The 25,383-nt window shown below is 38.5% G+C and overlaps 1 protein-coding gene across 1 annotated transcript in view; it reads left to right on the top strand.

The window, feature by feature from the left end:
* The window catches only part of LOC134202641 (capping protein inhibiting regulator of actin dynamics-like), a 288,173-nt gene that overhangs the window by 74,231 nt on the left and 188,559 nt on the right, over positions 1-25,383 (top strand). Inside the window, 1 exon segment of the mRNA XM_062677656.1 lies at positions 7,461-8,496. Within this exon segment, the coding sequence (XP_062533640.1) occupies positions 7,890-8,496 (607 nt within the window). The 5' untranslated portion in view covers positions 7,461-7,889.

Raw genomic sequence — 25,383 nt, 5'->3', positions numbered from 1 at the left:
CGCATGCGATGGTCATCCGTCGTACTGATATCGTTTGGTATTGTTAGATAGTAATGGACGGAAATGAATTAATCATAAAATGCACATTCGTAACGCTTCGAAGTGAAAGGTTTTTGTTATTCCATGAATATTAATATCATAGTGCAAATTATCGTGAAAATTACAAATACGTTTTCTTCCTGAATAAAAAATAATTACGCTAACGAAATCATTTCGTAATCTCTCAGATAGTTTACACCCGTAATGAAACGTGAATGTTCGAACTTTGTAAAAGGATACTACAAGCTCGTATAGGGCGTTGCTTTTCAATGTTTTGTGAATAACAATTTTCTGAACATAGAAAGGTTTGTATATGTTTTGTTAAATTGAACTTTTGGTATTGAATCTTTATTCATCTACGTTACTCTGACTTATGAGTGTAGTAATTTTCCTCAGATCAGAAATGGTTCAAGGCATTCAAAGAGGGAATTTGTGGTCTACTACATATGTAAGTTTATTTTTATTATATCCATGATTAATCTTCCACAAAAACAGAGTAATCTGCTCAATGATAAGTATGTGCCGTCCTTGTCTTACTATTATATGTTCCAATTACAAAACCTGCCTTAATTTCCTCACTTTGCATTGCTATTAATCTGAGTCGTGAGACCGAAACTCATTCAAAATTTGATCCAATATTGCTCTAAAAGACTAAAGTTCAGAAACATTAGCTCCAAACGATTCCACAACCTTTCAGAAGATTCAAGCATTAGCGTAACAAGGGCTATGGCCCCTTCACCTTTTTTTTTCTTAAATTTCATTACATCGCTTTGAGTTTGACACCCTATATTTTTTTATAAAAACCAGTGTGGTAATTTAAGGAATAGAAAGCTTAGCTTATATTGTGCATTGGGTCCAAAAATCTCAGGTGTATGTTTTTTATCAAAAGTAATGTAGGATTTACCAATATCAAAATTCTTGAATTATTTAATACAATATCTTGAATACGACTCCGTTATGCTCAAAACTTTTGAACCCCTCAAACAAAATACTGTTGTAGATATGCTTTTCATTTTTGAAACATATTTGGCTTAGAATAGTGTATGAAATCAAGGAACTGACGTCGTAGTATCATATTAATCATAAAAATAATTTTCGTTGGTCAGATGGGCCCTCAAAAAATAATTGGTAAATCGTACATAACTTTTGATAGAAAAAACATACACCTGAAATTTTCGGACACAATGCACAATATAAACTAAGCTTTCCATCGAAGTATTAATATTCAAAATCGGTGGTTGCCAACCAGGCGGAAAATAGTTTTCAAAAAGTAATCCAAGAGCCAAATTCAATATCTATTTTTGTGGATACACTCTTCCTCTTTCCAACGATATACTGATCTCTATGATCGGTTGAGAAATGTTGGAGTTATGACAGTTTTGGTGAGTCAAAAATTGACAAAAATCGAAGGGGTTCATTAAAATGATATCATGTATAACTAACGAGGGGTTAATCCTTTTGAAGAATTTAACTCCTATTCCTATATACTCGCCGAAAGCTTTCGAATGAATATAATAGTGGCCCGGTCTCAGCGAGAATTATTCTTTTATTATGTATGTTACCCAAGACTGGCTCGTCTCGTAACAAAAACTACTGTTTTCATAGCAATTTTCATATAAATTGCAAAATAATTACAAATTACATCCAAATCAGCTGAAAATTCAGGAGGATTATTAAAATGTCATCATTTGAGCGTAGGAGAGTGAAAAAGTCAAAATTTGAATCGCTCTAAAGATCATGGATTTTTTGTAGTAGATGAATCCGCCGAGTTTTACCTCTTGCTTGATATGAATCGTCCAAACCCATATGCTTAGAAAAATCTGATGCTCAGTAACGAAGAGTCGGAGACAACACAAAAAAATTTGTTCATTAACCGTTTTTCCTTACTTATCTATGGGTCCAGTACACCTCCGGTGGTGCAAAGGGCCAATAAGAAAGATCCCCATCCTGCGCGATGTCCAGCTACCGCTTCAACCTGTTGCTAGGTTAGATTTCGGTCGACTTGATTTATTTCTTTATCGAGGCTTCGCCGCCATGAGTCTCTGGATCCGCCTCTGCTGCGACGTCCCGCTTGGTTCCGGTCTCATGCTTGTTTACAGATTTCTTTTCCGCCCCTACGTAAGGTGTAGCCGACCCAACCCCACTTTCGATCCCGAATATCTGTTGCTATCGGTCTTTGGTGGCAACGACGATGGAGCTCGTTATTTGAGATCCAGTTATGAGGCCACCAGGCCCGAATTATATACCACACGCATTTGTTGATGAACACCTGCAGCCGTTGAATGTTCTCCACTGATACACATCATGTTTCGCTAGCGTATAACAGCACAGATTTCACGTTATCTGTTTTTTAGCATGTTATTTGCTAAGTTTCAGCAACGAAGGTTCACTGTATATGCTGATAATTATATTATGCAAATATCGTTTTTACTGCCATAAAAGTCTCATGCGCCCATACAGGGTATGATGTTTGACAGAACGTTAGTTATACGACATGAGCCTGGGCATGTTAGAAAGAACTTCCCCATGGAAACTCGGATTAATTTCCCTTTGGCAATTTAAATAAGTTTTTCTTTGGATATTCGAAGGACGATCCCTATGCAAGTTCGAAACAATTCCCATTCGAAAATTGGAAATAATTTCACTTTGAAAATTCGGAAGAAATTTAAAAAATGGCACTTCGGAAATTCGAAAACAAAAATTCTCCTTGGAAATACGGAAAATTTTCCCTTTTCTAAATTTAAAATAATTTCCTTTTAAAAATCGGAGTAATTTTTCTTCGGAAAAATTTCCCTTTGGAAATTCGACAAAAATCATTTGGAAATTCGAAAGAATGTTTATTTGCAAATGCGAATATTTCTCATAATTTTTTTTAATGAATTTGCTTTTAGAAATACGAAGAAGTTCCCTTTAAAAATTCGTTAGAATCTTGTTTTGGAAATTTAGTCTAATATTTCTTTGACAATTTGAAGGATTGGAGGATTTTTTCTTTGGGAATTCGGAAGAACTTTCTTTTTAAAATTCTGAAGAATTTCCATTAGGAAGTTGCAAAGAATTTCCATTAGGAAATTAGAAAGAACTTCTATTTGGAAATACGGAAGAATGGCTTCAATAATTTAGAAGAGTTCATCTTTAGAAATTTGGAAGTATTTTCCTTTGGTAGTTCGAACGTATTTTCTTTAAGATATTTGGGAGAGTTTCCCTTTGGAAGTTCGTAAATTCGAAAAATTGTTCCTTTGGGAATTCGGAAGAATTTAGGAAAATTGGATGAATTTCTTTTTTAAAATTCGAAACATTTTTTTTTCTAAATTATGAAGAATTCACCTTTTGAAATTCGGGAGAACTTCCGCTGGGATATTCGAGACAATTTCCCCTTCCTGTGGAAATGTAGTAGAAATTTTATTTTGGAAATTTCAAATATTTCCCTTTTGGAAATTCGAAAGAACTTTCCTTTAAAAAATGGAAACTTAAAAGAATTTTTCTTCTGAAGTGCGTTTTTTTTCCTTTTTTTTTCAAATTCGAAAGACTTAGGATAACTTTTGCTAGAACTCAACTATATCAGAACGTTTCTCCTGAGCTTACGATTTGGTACGGATGAGTTTAGCAAAAAGTGACTCTTCTATTGGTTTTCGAGACTATGACGAAAAGACGAGAATCCCTGCCTTTGGAAATTAAAAAGAATTTCCCTTCGGAAATTCAAAAGAGCTTCGCTTCGGAAAATTAAAAAAATCGCTTGCACTCTAACTTCCATCTACTCAGTGACTGAGTAAAAATGTATTTCCGTTTCTTTTCTTCCCACGGAAATTTTACTGAATTTCCGTCAAAAGCAAAATAACTCATAGTTTTAAGCAGTCCTGCTTTTGACGGAAATTGAGTAAAATTTCCAAGAGATACAAAGCGAGGAAAATACTATTTTACTTTGTCACTGAAAATGCGAAAGTATTTACCTTTTGAAATTCTGAAGAAGATGAGATGTTCGGAAGAATCTTTCTTCAGAAATTTGGAAGAACTTCTGTTCGGGTATTAGATTGAATTTTCCCTTTTAAAATTCGGTAGAAGTTTCATTTTGGAAATTTTAAAGAATCTCCCTTTGTAAACTCGAAAGAATATCTTTTTGAAAAATCTAAAAAAATCTATAATTTCTTCTAAAAATACGAAAGAACTTTGCTTACCCTTTAGAAATTCGAAAAAATCTGCATTCGAAAAATTCCAAACAATGTCGCTTTGCAAATTATAAGAAAAAATCCTTTTGATCAATTTCTATAATTCTAATAATTTTCTATCGGATATTCGGAAAAAAAGCCCTTCGGAAATTCGAAAGAATCTAATATCGTTTCGAGATTCGAAAGAATTTTGCTTCATAAATCGAAACAATTTCACTTCGGACTTGAGAAATTCGAAAAAAATTCCCTTCGCAAAATTGAAAAAAGAAATCAGAAAGAATTTTCTGTCGGAAACTTGAAAAAAAATTCCCTCTTCGTAAATTCAAAATAATTTCGCTTTGAAATAATTTCCCTATGAAAACTCAACTCGAAAACTCGGGAATTCTAAAGAGTTCCTTTCCCTTCATTTGGGAAGTTTGAAAAGACTTTCATTGGAAATTCGAACATAATTACGAAAGAATTTACCTTTTGTATTCGGAAGAAATTCACTTTTAAAATTTTCCTTTAGAATTTCGGAAAAAATTCTACGAGTATTCGGAACAATTGGTTTTTGGAATTCGGAATAATCTTTTTTCAGAAATTTGAAAGATTTTATGTTCAGGTACTCGAGAGAATTTCCCTTCGGAAATTCGGTAAAAATTGTGTTTTGGAAATTTTAAAGAATTTCACTTTCAAAATTCGAAGGAATATGTCTTTAGAAATTCGATACAATATACCCTTAGAAATACTAAAGAATACTTGTTGACTTTTCAAAAGGACCTACGTAACATTGTTTTCATAAATTAATTTGAGTAATAAAATCAAAGGCTTCCATATTGGACTGTGGATGGCAATTTTCAAATTTATTCATGAAAAAATGTTACTTAGGTCCTGTTATACGTTCTCTTTGGAAACTCTAAAGATTTACTCCTTGGAAATTCGAAAAAAATACGCTTTGGAAATTCGAATGAATTTCGCTTCGGAAACTCGAATGTATTAAGCTTCGGAATTTTGTAAGATGTTTGCTTGAATTTGGCTTTGAAATTTTTTAAAGAATGTCGCTTTGGATAATCAAAAGACCACCAAAACGCTCAAAATAATTTTCTTAATCAAAAGAATTTTCTATCGGATATTAGAAAAAAAATCTCATTGAAAATTCGAAAAAAATTCGCCTAAGAGATTTGTAAGAATTTCTCTTCGGATATTCAAAAGAATTTCACTTTGAAATTAAAAAAAAAAATTCGAAAACAGCCAGACAGAATTTTCTTTCCAATTCAAGTTTGAAAAAATTTTCTATCGGATATTCGGAAAAACTACAATTTAGAAATTCGAAAAATATCCCTTCGGAAATCCGAAAGAATTTTACTTCAGAAATCCGAAACAATTTCACTACGGAATATCAATAGAATTTTACTTCAGAAATTAAAAAAAAGTCCTTTCGGAAAATTGAAATAAAAATTCAGAACTTTGGGGGGGAGCCCCTTCCGGGGTGGGGTCCACAACACTGTGGAACATTATGTACGATAATGTCCCAAATTCCAGGTTCCTACACAGTACGAGCAAAACCTGTAAATTCCCGTTCCAGTCGATGTATCAAATTGACCTCCGTGTTAAACAACATAAAGTTATAGGTTGATTGAAATTAACACGTGCTGCAATTTTATGTCCCATCCTCCTTCCAAGTGCCCCAGGCCTTTGTACTTACGAGGAGTGAAGAACTGATTCAAATATAAAAATTCACACAAATAAAGGAAAAAAATGAGAACATTTCCATTGGGAAATTCAAATAATTTCGCTTCAGAAATACGGAACAATTTTCTTTCGGAAATTCGGAAGAATTTTCCTTCGGTAATTCGGAAGAACTTTCCTTCGGGAATTCGGAAGAATTTCCCTTTGGAAATTAGAAAGAGTTTCCCTTCGGATATTCGAAAAATGTGAACGAATTTTCTTTTGATTTGTTTCCTGATGCTGAGGCCGACTTGAGGGAACTTTATCTTTATCATTACCTTTTTTTTTGTCTTTATTAGGAGCTCGTTCGAGTAGTGCTCGTATATGCACATGACGCAGAAGGAGGAAGCGATGAGACGGTTTTGTCTCATTGTTTCGTCCATCTTGGCTATATCCAGCTATCGGCTAAACCTGTTGAAACATTACGATTTAGACAATTTATTTCTCGGGTAAAAATAAGAGTCTCTCAAATTCTGGACATCTTGAATTTTTTTTGCGTGAGAATTTAGTCTTTCTCGTCTTTTTATCAAGTTCAATCGATGTCTATGTTCTTGTGAAGAATTCGAACGCGTTTACGCACAGAATTCCCTTCAACTGAAGCTCAGAAGCAGTCTTGCTAATTTGACATTAAGAAGATCTTCTTTATTTATGTAAATTTTCAATTGTATCATGCAAATTTCATTTCATACAACTGGACGTGATTGTGTCTCCGGGAAATACATATTCACGTTTGCTTATAAATTTGTGAAGATTTATGATATGGTAAGTGATGTGTAGTTTTAAACTAAGCATTTCTTCACGTTTTCGACAATGGTATCGTGATTTACATCGATAAACGCTCCATGAAATGTGTTTAGCCATTTGATCGTCAGCATACAGGGAATGTTATGTTTTAGTTCGATTTGACCAATTATTACTACTCTGAATTGAAGCTAGTATGATGCTAAAGAAAGCTGAAAAAACAAGAGAATTTGCTGCAATGCATTCAAATAAGCGCAAATAGATGTGAATTTATGGAATTAGTAGAATCTATCCTCCTTAAGTGACGTTTTGACCTTTCCAATGTGTTTTTTCTTACTTTTTAATAATGTGCTCGAAAGGCACCTCCAACGCAAGGTGGATTATTATATTATATATTTCCACTGGTAACACAGTATCAGACGTCTAAATACGTAACATACTCTCTCGTAAAGTTTCTGAGACTTTTTTCGCATCCATATCGATAGATCATGAGTTGTTACTAGAAATGAATGTCTCACAAAAACCAAACCTAATTTTCGTCGTCCTCCGTGGTTGCGGAGACCACTTCTCACGGGTTTCATATTGCACCACCATGGTCTTCCTCGTAAAATCCTTGATCGAAAGTAGTCCGCAGCACCCTCTCTCTATCTCACGGTTCAATGCAAAGACCCATTAGACACTTAAAAAATTATCCACACTCCATCGCGCCAGCGAATCGACGAATGAAGTTTTCTCTCAACCAAATCCCCACACACCTGCTTCTGCGGTTGGCTCACCGCTACCTCACGAGCTAATTGTTCTATTTTACAGTTCCTTATCCAATAGCAGAGTTCCCAAGCACCCGCCGATAACCGACTGTGGAAATGACCGAAAAATAGCAATATAACAAATGTAGAAAAGCAAAGTGTTTATCTCGAAGACGAAGAAATTTCCGAAAAGCAATCATCTGTGATAACCCAGTTCGGTTCCAATATTGGAACAGGTGAACAGGAAAGTTAAGTGAATCTAAATGCATTGAAGTGAGATTTCATCCCGGGAAGAAAAAGAAGAAGAAACCAAACATTTTCCTCGTTGGGAAGCAATGTGGGAGCTTATTATTTTGAAAGCGAGTTGTTAGTGCCCAGTGGAGTGTATGAGTTTCCCAAATTCGAAGTTGCTCAACGGCAACAAGAATAAAAACAAAAATCGATACAACGGGAAGCCACGCGCGGAAGATTTCAAGCCTCCCCGGCAGAAGCTATGATATCAGTGAAACGTTGTACAGCTACCAATATCAGTACCAACGGCCATCATCATCCTCACCACAATCCGCACGGTAATAGCCCCAGCCACCACCACCACCACAATCAGCACCATCGCCAGAACGGTACGGTTCAGGTCCGCAGCAGTAGCGCAGGTCGCGCTGGCAGCAACAGTGGTTCCTCCGGTGGCTGTGGCAGCAACAACAACAATCGGCTGATCCGCAGCCGAAACAGCCCGTCTCTGGGTGCTACTAACGGGTACTCTTCCGGCGGTTTCCCCGGAGGAGGACCAGCAACGGTCGCCGCGTCGCTGACTAATGGTGGATCGTACTCGATCATCACGAACGGCGGTAGCTTGTACTACAGCACCAGCAACAACAGCATAGCGGGACCGAAAAGTTTGGGAAGTGAGGGACCAGTGAGTAAGACGGTGGTAGCGGCTGCGGCGAGTACCGGTGCGGACATATTCGAACTGGACAGTTTGTTCCTAGTGCCAAAATGTGCCCTCACGTACGATAAGGCTATGAGCCTACGGAAGGATCTGGCGGCGTATGATTTCAACATTAGGATACTCGAGGATACACCAAAGGGGAACGTTTGGATATGTAAGTTATTTTCTCTGGCTGTATTTCAGGTTTGTTTCATTTTCAGGTATTGTCTCCGTTTGTTATTTCTTAAATAAAAAAAAGTGCTAAAAGTCAGTTTTCAGAAGCTTCGAAAGTAGTTTATGACGATTTTTATAGGCTTTTATCTTACAACAAATAATCTGTGAAGCTTAACAATATAAAACGATCTCACGTGTTGTCCAAATCTAAATTTCAAACATCAAAGTTTGAATTCCAGTACTCACGAAAGACCATATCTCATCTGAATAAATTTGAGTTCTTTTTATGCAGCAATATATTATTAGTAACACTGGTACACTGGTGAGTTACAGGATAAAATTTACCTCACTTTATTATAGTACTAACTTCCCTAATCTGGAAATCATACTTTCCATTTGTGCTGTGTTGTTTGCAAGCTTCGCTCGAGATTAATAAATAAAACTGCATTTCAACTGTCAAAATCATGGATAATACTGATGGGAATATAGACCCGTGAATGCACCGCTTTGAATGAACATGGGATAAAAATACATATGTAGCTTATAACAACAACAGTTATTCAAGCGGCCTTTAGATGTTCGTGCGGCAGAAAATTTTAATTATTGTGTCAAATTCACCTTAGAATTGTGAATTCCTTCAGGAACTTTTTCTGGAATTATGCAGTAAGTTTCATTTAGAATTTCTCCGTTAATCGCTTTTAAATTTCTTCGAGAGGTTCCCCTTCGGGAACTCCTACAGAATCCCTCCTAGAATTCCTCCGGGTATTCTAATTGAAATATTTTTAGAAATTCTCACTTGAATCCCATCTCTCCTTATGAAATCCCTTCAAGACATCCTCTACGCAAATTCAATCTGGAATCCTTTTGGAAATTCCTCCTGGAATTCATTGAAATCCATTCGGGAATCGTTCCTGGAATCCGTTCGGGAATAGTCTCTGAAATCCCTTTGAGAACTCTTCCTGGAATATCTTCGTGAACTGCTACTGGAATTCCTGGATTGCCCACTAGAGTCCTTTCAGAAATTCAAATTGGAGTTCCTTCCGAAGTTTTCTTTGCACCCCATCGGAAACTCCCCCTGGATTTTCTTACTAAATTCAATCTAGAACCCTTTCGGAAATTTCGCCTGAAATACCATCGGAAAATACTCCGGCAATCTGTTGTGAATTTCGTCCTGGAATTCTTCGTGAACTCCCCCAGTAATTCTTCAAGAAAATTGCTATGAAGCTCTTCTTTATCTGCGATTCGCTCCTGAAAATCCACCATGAATTTTCCCGAGAATTCTCTCAGGAATTGTGCCGGGTTTTCTCACTGGAGTTGCACCAGGAATTCCCTCTGAAATTCGTTCTTTTCCCTGGAATTTCTTTGCGAATTGCCCCTGTAATTCTGCTATGAATTTCTCCTGGAATGCACCGGGGATTCCCTTTGGGTTCATTTGTGCTGTATTGGTTGCTACTGCTCTCCGAAGTGTACCCAGTCAACATTTTGATACGTGTGGCAATTGATATAGGTTATCATATACCAAAAAGGTAATTTGCCATATATATACTAAAGTGAAGGACACATACGTACTGAACAAGGACTTTCTTGAGATTTTTTAAGCATTAATACGATTCACTGAACAATGGTAGTTAGCCGTGTCTGAGAGCGACAGCGTTAGAACTCCGCTTGTAAAAATATACCCGTTCATAAACGTGAAAGAAAATGCTTAAAATTCTTATTTGCTTATTAACTTATGAACTTATTTGCCGATTAAAAATATGCAGTTCTGTAGACCTGATCGGATTATGGTTAACAACTGGACTTCCGGCAATTCAATGGCCAGCAGAACAAAAACCTTACCCTAAAACAAAACCTTAGAAAAATTTAATAGGCTATTATCACATGGGATATATACGAAGTCTTTGGAGCCCGAAGCAAATTTCATAAACAGCTAACCGGTCCAGTGAGATCCAACCATGAAATCTGCCAACATGGCTATTAGACTTCTTTATGTTTTCAAAAAGTATCAAAAATTCTACCGGTCAGCCCAGCATCACAATTCTTATGCTAAAATTAGTCTCCTGTCAAATTTTCAGCTAGTTCGGATAAAATTTCGAGGTGGCTCAAGTCGATTTAGTGTTTCTGGGCTATTTTCAATTTTGGAAAAAATCTAACAAGAGATATAAACGTCGAAAATATCGCAACAACATCTATACGGAAGCTTTTGGTGTGTTTTACAAGTCTTGTGAACATTGCGATTCGTTCCGTTCTCCATGTTAAAGTGATTTTTAAGCTTTTAAGTACTGTTTAGTGAAAGTGAAATCGAAGCTTCTTTGTTTGAACAACTTGTTTAAAGAAATCTCAGCGTGCAAATTTATGACAGCTGAGCCCGTCGGATCGTTGTCGAGAACTATTTTCACCGGGTTACTGTCCGACATTATGGCTACGTGCCTGGCCCACCGCAGTCGTCCGATTTTCGCGGTGTGATCGATGTTCTCCTAGCCGAATACAACTTGTTGCAAGTAAATCGGTTAGGGATAAGTGCCCGAAAATGAGTAAATTTTTGGCATCCTTTTTGCTTATGAAAATTGTGTGAACGAGCCGATTTCCAATAGGAATCAATGCACTGTGGTCCAGGTTACAGATTTACCCGAAAAGGTGCATTTTACATCAAAACTGAAAAATATGTCCCTCAAAGTCAGGGCTTGGATGAATGAAGCAATGAAGATGAGGTCTGGTGCTTCGGCACCAGATATACTCCTGATGAATGTAGCTGCATAAGAGAACAGTTTCAAAGTGCTTAGTGAAGAATGCTTCCTCGCTTCATATGGCACTGCTGTACGAAACAGTTGGAGAGTGAAATCAAGCACCCGCTAGTGCAGAGAATAATAAACTCTCTTGCCTCACTTATACTGAGTTGCGCATTTTTGTTGGAATGAATGTGTAAAAGAGAGGTACATAATGCACGCTCTCTCTTTCTCGCCAATGCGGTTTGTATTTACACAACACTCACTCGCATCTGAAACACTGCCGACGAACGAAGGAAGTATCCTCATTTCACACTGCCCTACTGAACGATGTCTCCTCGGCACTACCCGGCTTGTGAAGCTGCCACGTTCAAACCTCTCCACTTTCAATGTATAAAACGAATGCTTTGTAATTGCCTCTTCCCTTGTTCGTGCAGCAAGTAGCACATCATCGCGCAAACATCAATCGGTGCACCGAAATTAAAACTTCACTGTGGGATAAAAACGAAGCATTCGTTCGTTTTTGAAAGAATTTTCCAAGGCCTGCTCAAAGTTGTTTGGAATAGTTAGGCTATCACTATGGCGCTATTGCAGAAAAAGGTAACCCATTATATAGAAAAATAGAAAAAATATTTTGTGGAACACTCACATTCAATGTTCTACAGAGTTGTAGTGCAGCTTATTCCAATAAATTTTGCTAAGATATGTTGTTCTGTAGCTCTTGATTTGGCTAATTGAGAGCAATTTTACTTACCTGGATTAAGGTGATTAGGGTGGCTAAAGGAAGGTGGTATGATTTGCTCGTGGATACAAATCAGCTTCCACACTGATATTCTTCCCTCCCCCTTCATAAGGGAGTTTGACAGAAGGAAGGTCGTGCGATTTATACCATTACAAATATTGCTCTCCGCTCGCTTAAAATCGACTTCTGTGAAACATTCTTCATGCCCTTCCGTATCCTAACGAAACTATCAAATCTATACTTTCGCCTCTAATTCTATCATTAACATGTTCGTCCAAGTTTGGAAGATGATTTAGCATTTCCATATCATTGTAAATTGTTTAACTTCACGTAGATGTAATATACTCATATCATTAATACAGGCCTGGTAGCGGGTCACTTTTTAGTGACTTGGTCACTTTTTTCGAGCTAGTCACTAAAAAGTCTCTTTTTTCGACTTCAAGTCACTAAAGTCACTTTTTCTCGCAAAAAGTCACTATTTTCAACTATTTTGAAACTATTCACTAAGATTTTTTTTTAAAAAGCTTTATGTATCCGTCGGGCGATGCTTTGTTCATGGCGAAAATGAAATTACGGATCTTGGAAAAATGATCGCTCTGAAACTTCGCCAGCCATTTAACTCGCTTAACTGCTCTTATTGGCATTTCACATTTCAGGTGTTTTACGTCACAATTTATAAATTGGTATACAGTCATGGAAGCAGGAGACCTGCCGATTTCGATTTTTTCAAAACGCAAACTTTATACAGTACCCGAGCAGGAGAAATTGGCTCAATAATACTTAATTCTGTTATTGATACCATACTCTGTTATGAACTAGCCCTGCATAGGAGGTAAACTACCAAAGGAATAATACCAAAAACTAATATGCACAATACTTAAGGCATAACAAACTCAGTTATTCAATTGAATTTCAATACCAAATGCATAACCAATTATTATTCGTTTGGTATTGGAATACCTAAGCATGGTATGTCTCAAGTATTCTGCATATAAATTTTTGGTATTATTTTTTTGTATTTTACTTTCTATGCAAGGCTAAATCATACCAATTTCTGTTATCGAGGTCGTCGCACCTGCTCGGGTAGGGGAAGGTGCGGAGACTTGATTCTCCCCTGTTTTACCGAGAACTAAAGTAGTATTGTTATAGCGTATTTTTATAACAGATCCTCTAGACAAATGATCGAGTGACGAGTTTTTTTTTTTGAATGACAACCTTATTTACTCTATTATTTACTGTGTTGAACAACTTCTCCATATAATGACCAAATGCTAAAAAAATTTCACAGCATAAATCCATAAATATGCTAAATGATCTTCACTGATAGAAATGCCAACATTCTATCACAATTTCAGCATATTTGGATTTTGAGTTGTTGCCGCAATATGAGGAGACTTGATCCCTCATTAGTCATCCATACAAAAATTGGCGAAAAAATTCAAGAAAATATAAATTGTTCTCAAGCGGCTAATTTTTTGTAGATTTGACAGATGTAATGAAGGGTTTGCTCTAAAAAAATATTTATTGAGTAGATATCATAGAAAGAAGATCTAGTCTCCCCATTTTTAAAGATTGCATGCGCTGTCGAATTCCATAGCAAAAATCGTTCATGAATACGCACAGCAAGTCGGAAAATCTGCGTATTTTAGAGAAAAAATATTTAAAAGTTCAGAGATCATGGTCCTGCATTATAAGCAGGAGGTCGAGCGTTCAATCCCAGACTCGTTGTACATGAATCTTTATTTTTTTTGTTTCGTTCTCTACCAAAACAATCCGTATGTTTCTTTCGCACTAAAGATTCCAAAAACTTCATGACAGCTATGACAAATCGTAGAGTTCTTTGCATTTCTTAAGTAGGTGTTCGGCTAAACCAGTGATCGTAATTTTCACTCATTCTCATGACACGAGAAGAGAATGCTCATTCACGCAGATTTTCGCCGAGAAATCATTTTTCGGGGAAGGAAAACAGGTCTTATGAGTGATAGCCATGTTTCGCTCACTTCCAGTGGCGTAACTATTTGATTTGCTCGCAAGACTACTCATAGTTTTGAGTAGTTCTGCTTTTGAATGATATTGAGTAAAATTTCCGTGGGTTTAAAAGAGAGGGCAAACAGAGTTTGTAGAAATAGATAACAACTTTATCAAACTTGTATACAAGTGCGAAAAAACAGATTCGGATAGGCAGCCCCACAGAGAAGTGATGATTTTCGCTATTCTCGCTCATTCTGTGTTGCGGACCTCACTGATGTGTTGAACTAGTTGAAATGCATCATCAGAACCAGTGCCTTCCGCGTTTAGAGCTTTATGAAAGAAATTTATCATGAGGTTCTGAGTTCGTTCTAAGAGAAAAGAGTGGTGAGTGAAGGATGTTTTCCGCCACAAATTACGAAAAAAAAGTTTCACCTTCGACCCAAAAACGCTTGATTTCGTCTCATCGAACTTGCAACTGAAACTAAAAGTCACTATTTGGTCACTTTTTTGCAACTGAAAGTCACTATTTGGTCCCTTTTTTCGTCAGCTCTGGTCACTAAAGTCACTATTTTGAGCGCCATCCGTCGCTACCAGCCCTGTTAATAGAGTAAAACAAATATTTTTCTATTTTGTGGAATATTGACATAGAATGTTCTTCAACATTGTAGGACAGCTTATTCCAAACAACTTTGCCATTGACACTTCTTCTGTAACTCTTAAGCTCACTGATTTGGAGCAATTTTACTTACTAGGCTTAGGGTGTCTCTCAAAAAACAATATTTTGATCTGCTTTTTTATATAATTAATGGAGTATATGAGTTGCTCTTTCAAATGCCGTGTAAACATTTTTTTGATTTGTTTTAATCGAAGATAATAGCTTAAAAACGTATTTTTGCCAGAAAAACGACTATAACTTCCGATTGGCAAAAGATCTTGAGCATATTTACACATCAAAAGTTGCACATTTTCCTAATTCCTAATTTAGCCAGTTTCTAGCATAACTCCAAAAATAAAGCAATTTTCGAGGGTTTTATCAGCTCTAACATCAGCTCTGCATAAACTATACCCAGGGTGCCGAGAATATTATCCACCCGAAAACATCCTGATCCGGACCGAGAAGCAAACTCGCCATCTGCGGTGTTTATTTCCTATTTCCGGTGCCTATTTCCCAAAATTGACCTTTGAACAAGTGCCCAAGTTCACCTGTCAACTAATTCCAATCGGTTCAAATATGGACCAGGAAATACAAAACTAGCATAAAAATGCCAATCATGAAGTTTGATATACCGCATGATGGAATTTGCGTATTTTCCTAAATTTATCCTTGAATTATTATCGATTCCAATCGGTTCAAATATAGTCCAGGAAGCAGAAAAATACCATAAGATACCATAACTTTTGATATCATGAAGTTTGATAATTGGGTTTGAGTTTGCTTATTTCCCAAAATTGACCCTTGAACCGGTACTCGGTAAATCAGTTTACCGGGTCAAATCGTTCCAAATACACTGGTGGAAATAAGTATAAAGACAAGCTCGGTTTCCATACAAAATGGCCATATTGGGAAGTCAATATCTCGATTCTTAGCGATTCGATTGGGCTGATTTTTTGCCAACAAGCCTAAAATGACTTGAATTTTCATTCAATGATAGTTACATTTATGCATATATTCTGGTTATACGCGTTTCTGTTGGAAATAATTATAAAGACAGTTCCGTTGTATGGAGCTCCATATAAAAAAGTGGTGTCTTTATAATTATTTCCAGATTTTGAGGTCAAAATCAACAGAGATGTATAAAGTTTACTCAAAGATCGAAAGTTCAAGTTAAAAACAGGTGCCTAGTAAAATTTCAGCCAAATCGAATCGCTACGAATCGAGATATCGATCCTCAATCATGATGAAAATGTACGAAAATGTCTGCTTGTCTTTATACTTATTTCCGGCGGTATACGGTCCAGGAAGTACAAAATTACCATAGAATGCCATAATTTTTGAAATCATGAAGAAATCATGGTAAAACCACAAACAAACAGACATAACACTCATGAAATTCTAATAGTTAACTGATTTGCTGCCCATTTTAAGTAATTATTGGTTGGCCAATCGGTCACAAGTGGTGCGCGCATCGGATTTGCGCTCGAGTATGACGTTTGCTCACTAGTGCCATCTGGTTCGTGATTTGCCCAACTTAGTGAAAACAACAGATGTCGTTCATGTTTGTACGACGATGAATTTGATGAGCGAATGTTCAATGTGTTATGTCTGTTTGTCTGGGTTAAAACGTTGCAATCGGTTCAAATACGGTCCAGGAAGTACAAAACTACCATAGAAATTCATTACTTTTGAAATCTTGGAGTTTGATATGTCGCATGATGGGGTTTGCTTATTTCCCAAAATTGACCCTTGAACCGGTACTCGGCATATCAGTTAACCGGTTCCAATCGGTTCAAATACGGCGCTGGAAGTACAAGTTTTACACGCCGCCAGATGGGGTCTGCTTATTTCCCAAAATTGTCCCTTGAACCGATACTCGGAAATCAGTTTACCGGTTCCAATCGGTTCAAATACGGTCTAGGAAGTACAAAACTACTATAGAATGCCATTACTTTCGAAATCATGAAGTTTGATATGCCGCATGATGGGGTTTGCTTATTTCCCAAAATTGACCTTGAACCGGTACTTGGCAAATCAATTCACCGGTTCCAATAGGTTCAAATACGGCCCAGGCAGTACCAACCTACCATAGAATTGCATAGCTTTTGAAATCGTGAAGTTTGATATGTCGCATGATAGGGTTTGCTTATTTCCCAAAATTGACCCTTGAACCGGTACTCGGTAAATCAGTTTACCGGTTCCAATCGGGTAAAATAAGGTCCTGGAAGTACAAAACTACCATAGAATACAACAACTTTTGAAATCATGAAGTTTGATGGGTCGCATGATGGTATTCGCCTATTTCCGTAAAGTGACCCCGTAACAGGCTCCGGCGGAATACATTTTAATCTTCCTGGGACATAACCCTTGCGTTTGGCAAGCTAAAATTTGTATCCCGGAGTTGTTCAAAGTCGATTTTAATATATGTTTCGTCGTCTATTGAAATACATCCGTTGAATTTCTGCCGAACTTGCTCGTACAGCATTATTGTGGGACCTATGGCATCCTGGATCTGTTTCAGGGTCCTGTTGAGGTACTTTCTGGAACGACCTGAAACCTTCTCGTCGAAAGATTCTTCGAACTACTACGCAGAGAACCTTTTCTCCGAATCCCGCAAATTAATCCCAGGGTGGTTTAACATTTAGCTTATCCTACAACAGCACGGTTTTCTCAATGATTGCCGTGGCCTATTTTGATGAACCTGAGTGGCTACCGTACGTCTTTAAAGGGATACGAAACATCCATGCAAGTGGTCATTTCATGGTATCCACCCCATAGAATCACTTTTTTTAACTTTTTGTTTTTGTACTCTGAACAAGAAATAGTTTTCGTGACCCATCCTCATGAACTTGAGTAGCTTAAATAATGAAATATTCCATAGAAGAGCACGGTATGCAAAAATATTCGACACAGAATTTTTCGCGAGATCGAGTATTTCGATTAGCACGCAAAACAGTCGCGCGATCCGAGATATTTTATTTTGCTTTGTGCGGTCCACAAAATAACTCAACTAGAACGCGTTTTTATCCACATTTAAAATAATTCCCTCCCATAAAACGCATCACTTGCCAAAGTGAATCCAGATAATATAGTCCTTAAAAGTAACATATCCTAAGACAATCGTGGAGATACAAAGGTGTTCTCGGTCCCTAGTAGCAACGAGAATCAAACTAATAATCAATAATAATTCCCTATATGATCGTAAGGAAGTAAATGCCGTTTACGTCCTTACGATCATATTAACGAAAATACATAAGCTTCTGAAACATTGAGAATAGATAGCTGATCGCAAGCCCCGTTCATCCTGTTCTCTCTATCACGGAGTAGCAACTGTGAATTGTACTCATGTTCATGCTTAAAAAGTTAGGAAAAATCAGAAAAATTAAAACCCCTTATCTAGCTTCATTATATAGCGTTTTAGAATCATCTCTATGCTAAAACAGACCCAATGCACTAGGAAGGTTAATCAAAAGACAACTGTCTCTATTCTTGGGGCTGACAAGCTCGTGATTAATAAGGTATGCAGGTTAAGGTGGCTCAAAAAACACTTTTTTTTATGGGCCGTCCCACTTATTCCGTTCTATTTGATGCCCTGATGCTGTGGACAAAAATTCAGCCAAATCGATCAACGTTTGGGCGGTGCTAAACTCAATGGCAGCTTATGTGGAAAACATATGGGGAAACTTCGGAAAACAGTAATATGGGGCTAGTTGGCACCATTCACGATGAAAAGCTAGGATACTCATTCAGTTCAACCTACACTTCAGAGAAATGCTAATAACTTCACCGGGTAAACACTAATCTTTTCTCCGTTTCCAGCATAACATTCTGTATTGAATTCTACAAGAACTGAATGAGTATCATAGTTCTTCATCGTAAATGGTGCCAACTAGCTCCATATTACTGTTTTTCGATTTTTCCCCATATATTTTTCCATTGAGTTTAGCACCGCCCAAACGGCATCAATAGTACGGAATAAGAAGGCAACCCATTAAAAAATAAAAAAAAGTTTTTTCCTCCAAAATTATAAGAAAAATGCGAATGGCCAGTTCTTAAGCGGATGATGTCTTTCTTTTTTTGTGATATTTCTGATTTTCTGACTGCAGTGGTCAAGAATTAAAAGGCATACAACCTGCCAGCATGGGTGTACAAAAGGGTTACAGGTTCTAGGGTCATCAATGATGCTGGACGCGATGACGGAAAGACAAACTGTCCGCTTCACTTCAGCACAAGTTCCAATTGGACTCTGTTGGTCTAGATGGGAGAATCCCGGGAGCGATGCGGATGTACTTATTAAAGATTAACTCTGGAAAGTAGTCTGCTGCCAATGGTGGTCTCTGTCTGATGCGGAAGCGGAAGCCCCCGATTGTTGGTCTGATCCTATAGTATCGAACCACAGATCCACACCCTCAAATATATTCTCTGGCTTCAAGATCTTTGAAATCGAGAATCCGAGAACCTTCCCCAACTTCATGTTTAGATGGGTTGTCTTCCTAGTTGGTCGCTGGGTCCAGAATCATTATGTTGCTTGCCCTGTCGCCGCATTATACCATCTTACCCTACATCATGTTGAAGGGACTGTCTTCTAGATGCTGGAACGATGCAACATTGTCCGCTTGTTCTTTAAGTGATGGAAAGTGATGCCTTCCTTCTTCATAAGGGTTTCCTATTTGTAGCTTTGGTTAGTTTAAGTAGTAGGGTAACACAGTTTGCGATGAACCCCACGATTTTCTCTATATAAGGCAGAAACGTTAGCCATCAGCCACCGATCAGCCATTTCTAAACTGTTAATTCCAGACCAAAAACCAACAACGCAAAGTTGTCAGTAAATACCAGCAGTTGCTTGTTTTCCGATTCATCCAATTCCTTTCACATACCACCTCTTCGAATAATTTGAAGTGTGCAAAATGCGCACTCACTAATTACCGACTTCAAACTACGCTGACTGTTATAATTGTGCATATTGAGTTAAATGATTACCCCGTTCCGCACCTTTCATCTAATGCGAGCCGATGATAGCGGCTCAAACGGCATTGCTGATTTTTACCCGTTCAATTTTCGTCCGTTTGTTCTCTGCCGGCGGCGGTTCCTCTGTCGGTCTTCGTTTTTTTTCTCAGCTGGGTGGGTAACTGAGCTCCATTACCCACTTGAGTTAGCCAATAAAAGCAAGCTCGTCATATACATATGTGCATGCATCCACGCTAAGAAACTAATTCACGGTTCTGCTTCTAATTGATTCCCGGAATGTTTTTGTATGATTTACTGTGATACATAACGTGCGTCGATTCCACGATGCACTCAGGAGATGCTTCAATCGAGATATGGACAAAAATGTCTGCGAAACCGCACTGAGAGAATGTTCATTTTTTTTTTTACAGTTTTAGCATGAACATGACCAGCAGCTTCTGTAGTATATCCTAGAAACGACGAGAAGTCCAAATTTTGATATTAAATTAAATAATTGAAATTCAGACCTGTAGTATTATAATCAGATTTCCAGAATGAGCATGTTCAAACAAAAACGAAAGTTTGAACTTTATGATCAGAGTCTCATTTAAACATGATGAAAGAGAAAAAAACCTTCATATCTGGATAACACTGAAACGGTTGTTGCTGCTGCGCTGTAGCCGGCTAATAATCGTCGTTTTTACCATTCAAATGTCACGGTTCGGTGTTCACGGTGGCGATGTGCGGAGTAAACACATGTACACCGATGCGATGGTTATCGCGCAAACCAACAACAGTGACAAAGAAGCAAAAAAAAAAACGAAAAGATAAGCAAACTCCGCACGCGAAATTACGGTTCGCCCAAAGCTGGATCGATTGGGAATGGTGGATTCCGTCTGAGCCGGCCCAGTTTGCTAATTCCATGTTTGGACTGAATGGGAAACGCGTGCGTGCTTCCGTATTCAGAAGGTTTGCCAGCAACCTGCTCGATCGCAGGAACAAGTATTTCCATATCTATTCAGATGGTGTCGTTGGTTGGTTGGCATACATAAATCGCAACAACAAAAAAACAACTAAGACGAATATAATCGCTGTCAATCGGATTGGCAGTAGGTATCATGTATCAGGAATATATTAAGTTTTTGCTACCTTAAAAATCACCCGGTGAAAGCACGTACAGATTACCGTTCCAATCAGATCAGAAATAGTTAGTTTAGATTTAGATAAATGGAAATGTGCACAACGTTAACATAAGGGGAGAGAAAAAAAAACGACAAATCGAATTGCTCGATTGGAGTCAATCTGTCTGCAAAGAGGTATTGAATGTCACCTCATTTACACTGTATGAATATGGATAACTTTGACAGATGGTTACATGTTGTGATTTCTATCTGTGTCACTTATGGACAAATATTTACATTTTTTGCTTTTGATAGAAGCTGCGAGGCAATTCCGATTTTTTAGTATTAAAATTAATTGCATATTATTCGGCAACTCGGCCGTACGAAAACCATTTTTTTTGTTAAAATATCTTGGATGTGCATAGGGCATAAAGTGCGATCCTCTCGTTTAATAAACAATGTGTACTCGCTTGACTGTGGATATACAACAGTAAAGCACATGTGACGATTGGACAAATCAAGCATTCGAAAGATATTCAATTTGCAAAAAAGAGCTAACCGCGGTGGACGTTGGTACTCGGATTCTGATGGCTTTTCCGCAAACGTGACCTTTAAGTGGTCTTGTTGTGTAGGGGTTATCACGCCTATCTAGAAAGTAGGAGGTTGAGGGTTCGAGTCCCTCCAAGACACGTGGATTCTTTTTCGCAAATTTCATATCAATTTGTCCATTTCGATACATGTGCTGTGCATATGCACAGGCAAGATATTTAACAAATAAAATTTTTTGAGTGTTCTTTAGATTATTTAGTCACTTCACCTAAACACAAATCGACATTGTTGTTTCATAAGGGCGAAAGTCGCAAACGTAAACATTGACTTCTTCTGCCGATTTCAGAAAGATTAGAGACTTCTGGCGGTATTTTCCACTTCCGTTCGGTAGAAGGCGCGGAGCTCCACCAGTTCCAAGTGGTTGTTAGCTGGAAGCGATCCTAATTGTTGAGGAATTTGCAGGAGAAGGCATTGTTTACGTTTGCGACTTTCGCCCTTATGAAACACCAATGTCAAATTATTGTATAAAATATTGGCATATACAGGAGTTATACAAAAAGGTTGAGATAGACAGGGTTTGTGATATTGCCCGGTGTTGCACTACCACAATCACAATTTCCCGAAGGACGGAAAGAGGGAGACGACACACCGCCGGTGGTAAATCATTCAGAATGCTCTTTTCACCGTCCATTTTTTGTTGAGCCTTAATATGAAGAGATTTACAAAAGAAAGGCAAATTGAGAGGAATTCTCTTCAAATTACAAAACACAATCTCATGGTGGAGACAAACAACTAAATTGCATCCGCATCGGTTTTCACGGCATCGTCGCGTCGGCGTGTGGTTATTATTTAGTTTTTTTACCCTTATGTAGATTCATTCAATCTATTCTATAAGGATCCTAAGTAGAGTATCTGTTCCATTATTAATAACATGCTCCTATATCAATAACATTTGCAAACAGATTTGTGTCGTGTTTTGTTGTTATCCGATGTGCTGACTGCTGGAAAAAATCACAAAAATGAGAAAAAAAAACTATTTGCGCACCAATTCTTTGTTTTCTAATGGTATTTATTCGGGTACATGGTATGAATTCAAGGAGCAGATCCCCTAGTTTTAAGCAAAACTGTGCACATCATGCTGCATCGTGTCAGCATCGCGAAGGCAGCCCCTTCAACGCGATGTAAATAGCGCAACACCTACCGAAGATTCTACAGTTGCGAAGAAAGGCAAAAGTAGTGCAAATGGATTGATGCAGCGGCAACGAATAAAAGACAACGATTGGAAGGTCGGATCTTGGAACGAAAGAACTTTGAATTAGTCCGCCCGTGTTGGGTTCCTGGCTCGTGAGCTGCAAAAGGTCGGCGTGAGTATGACAGCTATCCGGGAAATGCGGTGACCCAGAACTGGAGAACGTGAATTCCGGGCGGTGTATCCCATAGCTAACACCATTCAAGTACCACATCTACTATAGCGGCGGTGACAAAGCAGAAAGTGGAGTTTACGTCATGGTAATCGGAGGGCAGATGAAGCGTGTTATCCTTCGGAAGCCGATAAGCTACCGCATTTGCGCGATGAGAATAAAGGGCAAATTCTTCAATTATAGCCAAATTAGCATCTATGCCACAACTAGAGTGGTGAGTTCTAGATGGATGGCAATCAGCAGTACCTACTTCTCACGTAGGAATATCCGCTAACACACCTGGCAACATTCGAGTGGAGACACCTGATAGATCACGTGCTGATCGACGGACGACATTTCTCGGATGTTATACATAAATGTAATGTCCTTTTTTTTTTGTCCCGAACATTGACTCGGATCACTACCTAGTACACAGATAGAAAAAGTTGTTGAAATTTACACGAAAGTAATGCACATAAAGGGAATGCCAAAAATAGCGTAATTTTTAACGATATTTTCGCTTGGATGTATGCAATTTGTATTGCATTGTGCCACTTTTTATTCGATTAAGTGGTATAATGCTATACAAATTGCATACATTTAGGGTGAAATTGATGGAAAAGATTCATGAGTGCTCAGAGTAGTGTAATTTTCCGCGTATGTATTTTTTACGCGCTGATTAGTTTTCATTACTTTTTTCTGTGTAGTTGTAAAAATTCGGGCGCGACTTTCCAGCGTCACAAATTCACGAAACAACAGAACGATGCGATTCAAAATCCAACGCTTGTCAGTTGAAGAAGTTGCTGAACAGTACCACCAGAATAGAAGCTGGACGAGCGGAGAGGAGATGCCACTGGATCTGGCGACGTCAACAGATTGTGGGCAAATATCCACGAAGCTGTGACCACAACAGCGCAGGAAGTATTAGGCACCGCACAGCGACGCCAACGAAATGGTTGGTTTAAGGCTTAAAAAAGATTTGGCGATGAAAAGAACTTTCTGAATGATTTACCACCGGCGATGTGTCGTCTATCTCTTTTCGTCATTTTAAAAATTGTGATTGTGGTAGTGCAACACCAGGTAATACCACAAACACTCATTTAAAAAAGGCGGATTTTTGTTGTGGTTTGATACCAATCTTTGTCCCCCCTTAATGAGGAGTGTCAGCTAGTGACGGACAATAAAAATGATGCTAGAAGTCGAATGTTAGTGGCCCGTTCCTACAGAGAGCGGTACAGTGTAGCAAGGGCAGAAGAGAAACGAATCCATCGCAGAAAAAAGGCAATACGAAGATAGTGTGATAGGGGCCGTACACATATTACGTAAGCACTTATGGGGGAGGGGGGGTCGGTCAATATCTTACGCTCCATATAAATAAAAATTCTTTTGTATGAAAAAAATCTTACATGAAAAACCCAGAAAAAAATGCTTACGTAATAAGTGTACGACCCCATAGCTGAAGCGCAACATGGATAGAAACGATAGACGGAGGTTTTACGCAACTGTCAATGGCGCGCGGCATAAGACTGCGCCAGTGCCCGCCATGTGCAATGACCGAGAGGGGGATTTGCTGACAGACTATGGTGACAGCCAGGTGGAAGGGGCACTTGGAAGACTTGTTGAACGGTGAAAATGAAGGTGTATTAAGGAGCTGGATGAACATAGTCGGCGACGGTCAAGCTGTGGAACCACTAACGCTGGGCGAGGTGAAGTAAACTGAAAAACAGTAAAGATGCTGGGCAGGACGAGATCCCGGTCGAGTTTCTCAAACACGGATCCTGACAGACTGAGACTGCTTGAGGAGTCTTCGTCGGCTAACACCAGGCGTGAGGGCCGATCAACGACGAGCTCCTGGGCTTTGTGGACGACATCGACCTCATTGGAATCGATCGCAGAGCAGTAGTGGAGGCTTTTGTCCAACTGAAAAGGGAAACGGCAAGGATAAGCTTAACCATTAACTCTACCAAGGCAAAGTACATGGTGGTTGGTAGAGATAGAGGAAGACCTAGTGGTGTTGGTACTGAGGTAGTGCTTGATGGGAATGTGTTTGAAGTTGTTGAATAATTTGTTTACCCTGGAACGCTTGTAACTCTAATGCTACCAGTGGCTCTTTATGGACATTAAGCATGGACGTTAAAAGAGGTGGGCTGGAAAACTTTCGGGGTTTTCGAGCGAAAAGTGCTGCGTACAATACTCGGAGAGAAACTAGAAAATAATGTGCGGCGCAGACGCATGAATCATGAGCTGTATCAAGTAAACAAAGTAGAAAATATTGTGAATCGTATGAAATACGGCAGACATCAGTGGGCTGGTCACTTAATGCGAATGTTGGAAGAAAAAATAGCGAAAACAATATTCAACAGAGAACCGGATAGATGCCGGTGATTTTGTGGAAGGCCACGAAAACGCTGGCTGTACGCGGTGGAACCGGACCTGGGGACCTAATCGTTCGGGGAAACTGAAGGACTTCTTCTTCTTATTCGTCTTCTTCTTCTTATTGGCATTACATCCCCACACTGGGACAGAGCCGCCTCGCAGCTTAGTGTTCATTAAGCACTTCCACAGTTATTAACTGCGAGGTTTCTAAGCCAGGTTACCATTTTTGCATTCGTATATCATGAGGCAAACACGATGATACTTTTATGCCCAGGGAAGTCGAGACAATTTTCATTCCGAAAATTGCCTAGACCGGCACCGGGAATCGAACCCAACCACCCTCAGCATGATCTTGGTCGCACGTCTTACCGCACGGCTAAGAAGGGCCCCTGAAGGGGGGA

The sequence above is a fragment of the Armigeres subalbatus genome, unplaced genomic scaffold (assembly GCF_024139115.2).
Source record: "Armigeres subalbatus isolate Guangzhou_Male unplaced genomic scaffold, GZ_Asu_2 Contig1310, whole genome shotgun sequence".
In the NCBI taxonomy this organism is placed as follows: Eukaryota; Metazoa; Arthropoda; class Insecta; order Diptera; family Culicidae; genus Armigeres; species Armigeres subalbatus.
The sequence above is the reverse complement of the archived record's forward strand: the minus strand, read 5'-3'. Positions and strand labels throughout refer to the sequence as shown.